This window comes from Nannospalax galili, unplaced genomic scaffold, assembly GCF_000622305.1.
Source record: "Nannospalax galili isolate Female #2095 unplaced genomic scaffold, S.galili_v1.0 scaffold1050, whole genome shotgun sequence".
In the NCBI taxonomy this organism is placed as follows: Eukaryota; Metazoa; Chordata; class Mammalia; order Rodentia; family Spalacidae; genus Nannospalax; species Nannospalax galili.
In genome coordinates, this window is record NW_008329037.1 from 648486 (window position 1) to 658146 (window position 9661).

General features: G+C 46.0%; 1 protein-coding gene across 1 annotated transcript in view; it reads right to left on the reverse strand.

The window, feature by feature from the left end:
• Prss45p overlaps positions 1 to 6096 on the reverse strand; it is a 17561-nt gene extending 11465 nt beyond the window's left edge. Inside the window, 1 exon segment of the mRNA XM_008830880.2 lies at positions 5979 to 6096. Coding sequence (XP_008829102.2) covers positions 5979 to 6096 — 118 coding nt within the window.
• Between the last annotated feature and the right edge of the window lie 3565 nt (positions 6097 to 9661).

Consider the following 9661-nt stretch of genomic DNA (forward strand, 5'->3'; position numbering starts at 1 on the left):
ACAATTCTTTAAAAATTAATTAAAAATATAATAAAATAAAAATAATAAATAAAACAACAAAAATTAAATTAGCTTACCCAAAGAAAAGGCCCATGAAAAGCCAGTCTCCGAAAAAGCACACCTAGTGCTGACAGATAATAAAACCGTGTAAAAGCTACAGAAATACTTGTAGTACTGACATAAGGACAGACAAATGGACCAGTGGGTAAGGACAGAGAACTTGGGACCGCTCCATGTAATACTGGACCTTGATGTGAAAAGCACCACAACCAGTGTGTAGAGGACAAACTGCTAGTAGGTGGTGTTGGGAAAACCACCAAATCGCAATGAAGAACTAAGAACAGGACGGGATTCCTTGTTCATGACATTCAAAGTCATAAAGATGAAAGATAAAGCATTAATGAATCGTGAGATAGGAGATGGAAAAGGACTCTTTAAACAAAATATCCAAACACAAACCATAACATCAAAGAAACTTGACTCCATCAAAATCAAGGAGTTCTGGAGCCAAGAACAAAATTAACAGGACAGAATGAGAGGCAATGTAGTAGTATCTAAAATCGGTATGTCTTTATTAGAAATATACAAGAGACCCTAAGAAATCAGCAAGGGAAGAAAAGACAGTATGTGGAGAATAAGGGCAGGAAATTTATCAGAAGAGGAAACTCAAGGGGCCTACAGCACAGGGAAGGTTTGAACTCAGTAAAATGCAAAATGTAGCAAGAAATTATATTTCACCTAGTAGACTGGCCAAAATGTAAAAGCTGGATTAAAGAGTTGGTTGGAGTTGGGTGTGGTAGCACACATCTGTCACCTGTCACCAGCACTTGGGAGACCGAGACTGAGGAAATAGCTCAGTTAGTAAAGTGTATTCTGTGCAAGCATGAGGACCTGTTTGATCCCCAGAACCTACATAAAAGGCATGGTGGCACACACTTGTAATCCCAATGCTGGGGAGACAGAGACAGGTGGCTCCATAGGGCTCGCTGGTAAGCCAGCCTAGCCTAACTGGTGTGCTCTGGTCTCAAGTAAGAGATCCTGTCTCAAAAAACAAAGTATATGCTTCCTCTGGCCTCCACACATAAGCGCATACCCCTGAGTGTGTACTCTCTCTCTCTCTCTCTCTCTCTCTCTCTCTCTCTCTCTCTCTATATATATATATATATATATATATATATTCTATATATCTAGAGATCTCTCACACACACACACACACACACACACACACACGCACACAATTGGCAGGACATTGAACACTTTTTCCAATATTTATTAGCCACTTGCACTTGTATTTTCCTGTGAGTGCCATCTACTTAATCCATTAGCTCATTTATTGATCAGATTATTTATTTGGGGGGTATTTAGTGTTCTGAGTTCTTTACCACGCCCAGCTATAAATTCTAAATACTGTCTAATGTGCAGAGTTTTTCTCTCATTCTGTAGGTTGTCTCCTCACTCTGTTAATTGCTTTCTTTTTTTAAGTCTTTAAATTTTTATTTTTTATTTTTATTTTATGTGTACGTGTGTATTGCCTACATGTAGTTAAGTGCACCCGTGTCATGCAATGCCCGTGGAGGACAGAAGAGATTGTCGGATCCCCTGGAGCTGGAGTTACAGACAGTTGTTAGCTGCCATGTGGGTTCTGGGATCCGAACCCAGGTCTTCTGCAAGAACAGTCAGTGTTCTTAACCTCTGAGCCATCTCTCCAGCCCATAATTGTTTTCTTTTCAATGCAGAAGCTTTTAATGTCATACGATTCCATTGTCAATCTTGGAATTATTTTCTGTGCTATTGGAGGTCTTTCAGAAAGTCCTTGCTTGTGTCCATATCTTGAAACGATTTGAGATTCAGGTCTTGCATTAATGTCTTTGATCTATTTGATTTTTGTGCATGATCACAGATGTGGATTTAGTTCTCTTCTCCTTATGTGGCTATCCAGGTTTCCCAGCACCATTTGAAGGTTTGTTTCTTTTCTCCAATGTATGATTTGAACTCTCTGTGAGAGAGCAGGCGATTGCAGCTGTGTGGGTTTATTGCTGGGTCTTCTGTTCTATTCCATTTGTCTATTTAGCCATCAGGGAAATGCAAATTTACACTGTTTTGAGATTCCATCTCAGTCACTATATATATATATATATATAATCAAAGCAAGCAATACTGATGAAGTGTGGAGACAGAGGAAACTTTATACAGTAGGAATGGAAATTGGCACAGCTACAATATATAGAAATAAAAAACTAAAATATAACCACCATGTGATTGAGCTAAACCACTTCTTTTTTAAAATTTTTTTATTATTTTTATTTTATGTGTATGCGTGTATTGCCTGCATGTATGTAAGTGCTCCCGTGTTGTGCAATGCCCACAGAGGACAGAAGAGGCCATCGAATTCCCTGGAACTGGAGTTTCAGACAGTTGTTAGCTGTCATGTGGGTGCCCAGATTCGAACCTGGGTCTTATGCAAGAACAGTCAGTGTTCTTAACCACTGAGCCATCTCTCCAGCCCTGAGCTAAGCCACTTCTAAATGTGTACTGAAAGGACTCAAAGTTAACATATCACAGAGATACTTGCACATCCTTGTTTAATGCTGTATGAGTCAACAACAGCCACGATATGGAATCTGTTTCCTGTCTAAAATGAATAAAGTGTAGTATAGGGCTGGAGAGATGGCTCAGCAGTTAAGAACACTTACTGCAGAACCTAGGGAACTATATATACATACATATATATATACACATTATGAAAACATAAGAAAAGGACAAGTAATAGTGAACGAGAGGGTGATGTGGGTAAATATGAGCAGAATGAAATTCTATACACATTTGAAAATGTCATAATAAAACATTATACGCTAGCTAAAAATTAATGAAAAATGCATTTCCAAATGAAAAATATCTTTAGTAGCTGGGGAGATTGTTCAGCTGCTAAGATGCTTGGTGTGCAAACATGAAGACCCAGGTTCAATCCTCAACACTCAAGTAAAAAAGCCAGGCATGGTGGTGCACACTTGTAACCCCACTGCTGGGAGATAGGACAGGCAGATCCCTGGGGCTCACTAGCAAGACTGCCTAGCCTATACAGTAACTGCCGAACTAATGAGAAACCCCATCTCCAAACACAAGGTGCACCTGGGGAGCACTTTGGGTTGACCTCTGGCCTCCATATGCATGCACATGCATGTGCACATACATACACTCAAGACATCTTTAAATGATACTAAAGAACCTAAAAGAAATCCAGACTATATACCATTTATGTGAAAGAAAAATACACACACACACACACACACACACACACACACACACACCAGCAATATCAATTTTTTCAAACACACTCACTGAATATACTGGCCATATTTAAGAAAGGTTGAAGTGAGGAGAAGGGGACTAGGAGTGAGGCCTGGATAGAAGTAAGAACAGTTAACTTAATAAATCAGCCAAATAGTCACTAGTGAATCATGGTGCAGTCCTAGCAGAACCCAAGGCAACAGAGGCCCATGAACCTAGGACAGGACCAATCATGTACCCCCTGGATCTAAGGAATAAGCCCCCAAGAGCCAGGCTCTGCAGATGGTGCCCCTGAGCCCAGGAGTTTCCTTATACAACTGTGGGAAAGGGTTTACATCAGCTTGCTGGGCACAGCCTGAGCTGAATTCAAAGAGGCTGTGCATTCCCATGAAAGAGAACCTTTCTTCTGGACTGTTAGGGTTTATATCCTGGCAGTTTATGGGTGCTCTTTAGGCAGTATGACCATTAGATTGCTGCTTCCTTCCAACCCAAAAAATGCTATTTACTCAGAGCCTTTCAGAAAGTATCTTCCCAGGAACTAAAAGCTTTCCCTACCACAGGGACCCATGACCTTTCTGGTTGGGTTTGGTCTTCTTTATAACCTGAAACAGAAAAGGAGAGCAGCAAGAGCTGGTGACAGGATGGCAGTAAAGAGGTATGTTTTTCATCCATTAATTAATCCATTCATTCACTCAATGAATATTTCCTAATCTCTCACTCTACTCCCAACCTGGAGCCACAGGCTAGGACAACAGGCATAGCAGACAGAGCCTGCCCCAGGGGAACATGATGCCCAGATGGTTAGGAGAAGTAAATACACCACCACTTATGTAAGATCAGTGCAGAGACAAGGCCAGAGATGTCAAGTGAGTCCAGAAGATGGATATAAGAGACTGCTGAGAAGGGGGAGTACTGAACCAGGTCTTAAAGATGAGAAAGAAAAACAAAAATGAAAATTGTCACTAGCATTCCTCACAGAAGAAACATAACAGTATATACTGGAGCCTCTGGAGAACAAAAGTGATGACCACGATGGCCAGAGAAAGATGATACCTAGAGACGAGAGTCAGGGGTCAACCACAGATAGCCACATGAGCCCAGTCAAGAAGTTGGGATGAGAACCTCTGGGAACCCAGGGGAGGTGTGGCAGGGTGAAGGCCAACAGGGAGAGTAGACAGGATGGATGGCAGTGAGATCACCCTGGAGTCTCTGAAGAACTCAGGCAAGCAATGAGGAGGTCTGAATAAGAACACGACCAAAAACAGGTCCCATGAGCTCAGTGGGAAAACGAGAGACAGAGGCTAGCCTCGGATGACACTGCTTTCTGAGTTCAGAGAAGGATAGCTGCCATTCACTGAGTTAGAAAACAAAGAAAAGCCAGTTTGTAGGAAAATGAGGGTCTAGCTTGGACACCAAAGAGGTAAGATGTTTTTGGATCATTCAGGTGGAGCGTTCCAGCAGTCAGTGCACCTCCATTCTGTTGTTTTATGAAGTGACATCACATAACTGCAGGTGAATGCTCAGGGAAACTAAGTTCATCCAAGGAGCAGAGGGAAGGGGCAGAGACTAGCATGTTCAGAAACACCCTTATGTCAGAGATGAGCAGAGATTGGGTGGCCTGGTGTGGACAGAGGACAGAGGGCGTTTCTCCCAAGGTAGAGGAGAATCAGGAAGCCAGGAGGGTGGTGTATGCTTACAATTCCGGCACTCAGGAGGAGGCAGAAAGATCAGGAGTTCAAGGCTATCCTCAGCTACACAGCAAGTTCAAGGCCACCCTGGGCCCCAAGGAGACCTTGTCTCAAAAAAAGAAAGGGGGGTGGGCATGTAAGAAGCAACAGGAAATGAAAAAGGAGGGTGACAGTAGAAAGGTCAGGGACAATAAAGACAAAAATATGTCAGGAATGGGCTTGAGGATGAAATGGGAAATAAGTGCTAGAGTCAAGCAGAAAGAGAACCACTCTGGGGAAAGCTAGCAGTGAACTGGGAGAGACACAGGAAGAAGGGCAGTAAACACACTAGGATGAGTGTCTGGTTGAAGGAGTGCACTACAGTATGGGGTGGGGCTGCTCCCACCCACCCTGTTCAGGAGTCCTGCTCTCATTTGCAAATAAGTGTGTGAGGAGGGTGTTACAGAGCACAGTCAGATTTGGAGTGCTCTCTAGGGGGGTGGGGAGAGCCTAAAAAGACAGCACTCAGGCCTGTTTCCTGAGGAAATTAAGCAGATGCTGGTGAGGCAGATCTGGGAAGAATCTAATGCTTTGAATATCATTCTTTTGAGAAGATGAAGATCCAGAAGGTGACTGGTTACACCTCACACCAAAGTGGGCTCTCCAGGGGGGCCCAGCCTCCAGCAAAGAGCACAGAGTCTGGTGAAGGGGTAGAGTAGGAGGGTTTTCAGGGTGCGGGGAGTGTGTGGCTGCGGAAGTCTGGATATTAGTCCTGGCCAGCAAGGCTAATCTGTAAAGGGTGTAGCTACCCACTACTGGTCCCCAGAAAGATGGAGGGCAGGTGTGGCCTGAAGGCAGAGGAATAGGGGTTTAGGATCCTGGGAGCCAGTAGCCGAGGAGCGGTGACTGTGAGATGGGGATGGCGTACAAAAGTTCCAGGTGGCGGAAAGGTATAGCCAACTCGAGCAAGACTAGAGCGGATGGAGAAGGAAGGGAGGACAGCAGAGAAGGCGCCTGGCTCACCTAAGTTTGGCGGCGAAGGCAGCAACATCAGGACCACGCAGTAGGTTAGGACCCAGCGCCCCAAGGGTCCAGGTCCAGGCCCAGGCCCAGCGCGCAGGCCGCTAGGTGAGGTAGCCATGAGGATGTACGGATGCCACCAAGGGCTGGGAAGACAGCGCCAGCAGGCTGTCACGTGCTGGTGTCCCAGTACGGGATGCCGTCTTGGACACGTGATCACTCCAGCACCGGACGTGATGGCTCCAAGAGCCTGACCCTGCCTCTGCGCCTTCTGGTTACAGCACCTGGACCCAGTGTGGTCCTCAAGCTGACTTTAGATTCCTTGACTGTGATTGGGCCTCACATCACCCATCGCATCCCCACTGCTTTGTGTGTGTGGCAGCGCCTCCAGGACCTAACTGGTGAAGACTGGACCAAGGATGGCACCACCTTGTTGACCAGTCTCTACTATAACCCTTGTCCATCCCGTGCCCCCCCCCATCACACAGGAAGTTTCGCAGTCACTATTGATCTCACAATCAGGACCGAAAAAGAATGATATATAAAATAAGGAATAGGGTTTTGAAAAATTGATAGTTGAACCGGACCCAGGACCCAAGACAAGGAGACATGGGGAGACCTGAGGAAAGAAGGGCATTTGTCCTTTTCCACAGACCAGCTGAAAAGGGGTTGTGGCTTATGCCAGGCCTGTGCATAAACAGGGTTTTTCCCAGAAGGCTCTTCTCTTTAGATCTGCAGAGATTATGAGGTGATTCAACATTCCTGTTTCCTTTACTTAGTACCAGGTGTTCAGAAGAACTCTGGTGACCCCATCACCCAGCCTGACATTTAAATGGGTGCACATGAGTAATCTGTGCCACTTACATGTCAAGGCATTCAAGAGGTTGCCCTTTCTACCAGGATTTGGCTCCCAAAGTGAGCCCTTCGCAGCACCTGGGAACTTGTTAGAAATGTTCATCCTTGGGGCTGGAGAGTTGGTTCAGTGGTTAAGAGCACTGGCTGCTCTTGCAGAACCAGGGTTCAGTCCCTAGTATCCACATGGTGCCAAACAACAATCTGTAACTCCAGTTCCAGGGGATTCAAGGCTCTCTTCTAACGTCTGTGGGCATTGCACAACAGGTGCACTTACATACATTCTGGCAAAACACTCATACACACAAAGTGAAAATTAATTAATTAATTAATTAATTAAATATTTTATGAAATGTTCATGGCTGGAGAGATGGCTCAGCAGTTAAGAGCATTGGTTGCTCTTACAGAGGACCCAGATTCAGTTCCCAGCACCCACATGGTGAATAAAAACTGTAACACCAGTTCCAGGAGATTCAGTGCCCTCTTGTAGCCTCTGTGGGCATTGCATGACATAGGTACACTTACATACATGAAGGCAAACACTCATAGACATATAATTAATTTTTTTAAAAAAAAGAAATGCTCATCCTTAGGCCATGCCCTAGACTACCAGGATTGAAAACTTCCCTAGAGGAATCAATAACATGGATTTATTTATTTTAGATAGGGTCTCTTCATGTAGCCCTGACTGAACTTGTGGTAATCCTCCTGCTTCTATCTCCCAAGACTTGGGATTCCAAGTATGTTCCACCATGCCTAGCAGTAATGTGAATTTTAACAAGTACTCAAAGTTATGCTCACACAGGTGAACCATGAACCCCAGGCTAAGAGTGGAGTTATATAGTAGAAAAAGAAAAAAAAGAAGCAACCCTGTTAGATTTTTGGAGAATAAAAGGAAAAATAGAAAAATAGGAGACAAGAAAACAGAGCCAGACTTGCAACAGGCAAGGAATAGATCTTCCTTTATTCAAAGAAGATACAGTGAGAGGTAGAGGCTGTCTGCGGGAACCAAGCTTCTACAACTAGACAAAGAAAATGGGGTTTTTATACCAGGGTTGTGAGACACAGTTGTACTTTGTAGGGAGTTGAATTAGTGTCCGGGTTTGGTGTCCTTGAGGGTCTCTTTTCTCAGACAGGCAGGTGTGGGGAGCCGCCTGCCGTCCCTGCAGATGCCATTACAAGATGGCGCTCACATCCGGTTCATGCTGAGCAGTAAATAAGTCAGTACGCATGCCCGAAGTAATTTTCCACCTTCTAGTCTCTGCCTACCTCGTGGCGTGATATGGGCTGATGAGTTTGCGACCAATCAAGAGTTGCCACGTCCAAGACGGGCTTACTAACCTATATAAGGGCTGGGTTTCCGACATTCGGGGTCTTCGCCCTGTAAGCTTATGCTCTCCCTCTCAAGATGCATTAAAGCTTTTCTGCAGAAGGATCCTGAGTGTGCCGCATCGTTCTTGCTGGCAAGACGATAGTGCGGGACACACATAGTCGTGTCACCTGCTCTCATTGTCCCACACATGGTCGTGTCATCTGCCCTCCTTGACGTGCACATGTGCATATCAATTGCCCTCTCTGCCGTAAAGATGGTCATGTCACCTGTCCCCTCTGATGTGCAGATGGTCGTGTCTTCAGCCACCTCTGACGTGCAGATTGTCGTGTCACCTCCCGCTCTGACTTGCTGTTGGTGGTGTCACCTGCTGCCTCTGACTTGCAGATGGTCGTGTCACCTGACCCTCTGCTGTAAAGATGGTCGTGTCACCTGTCAACTGTGACGTGCAGATGGTCGTGTATCCTGCCCCCACACACATGCAGACGGTCTTGTCACCTGCCCACTCTGACATGCAGATGGTGCAGTCACCTGCCTCCTCTGATGGTCGTGTAACCTGCCCCCTCTGAAATGCAGATGGTTGTGTCATCTGCCGCCTCTGACATGCAGATGGTCGTGTCACCTGCCCTCTCTGACGTGTAACATGGTCATGTCACATACTCTCTTTGACATGCACATGGTCGTGTCACCTGCCCTGTCTTCCATTAAGACAGTCGTGTCACCTGCCCTCTCTGACGAGTAGAGTGTCGTGCCACCTACCCCTCTGACATGCAGATGGTCGTGTTACCTGCCCCCTCTGACATACATATGTTTGTGTCACCTGCCCTTTCTGACGTGTACATGGTCGTGTTACCTGCCGTATTAGTTGTGCACAGGGTCGTGTCACGTACCCTCTTTGACGTGTTCATCGTCGTGTCACCTGCCCTCTCTGCCATAAAGATGGTCGTGTCACCTGCCCCTGCTGACGTGGAGATGGTCATGTCACCTGCCCCTCTGACTTGCAGATCATCATATAAACTGCCCCCTCTGACGTACACATGGTCACGTCACCTGCTCGATCTGACATGCACAAGGTCGTGTCAACTCTCCCCTCTGACCTGCAGATGGTCGTATCACTAGCCCCCACTCACGTGCACATAGTCGTGTCACCTGACCCCTCTGACGTACACATGGTTGTTTCACCTGCCCCTCTGACGTGCACATGGTCGTGTCACCTACCACCTTTGACGTGCAGATTGTTGTGTCTCCTGCGCCCTCTGATGTGCAGATGGTCGTGTCACCTGCCCTCTCTGATGTGCACATGGTCGTTTCACCTGCCCTCTCTGTCGTGCACATGGTCATGTCACCTGCTCTCTTTGACGTGCACATGGTCGTGTCACCTGACCGCTATGCAACCAAAATGATCTTGTCACCTGCCCCTTCTGAAGTGTAGATGTTCGTGTCACCTCCCCCCTCTGTCATGCACATGGTCGAGTCACCTGCCCTCTTTGACATGAACATGGTC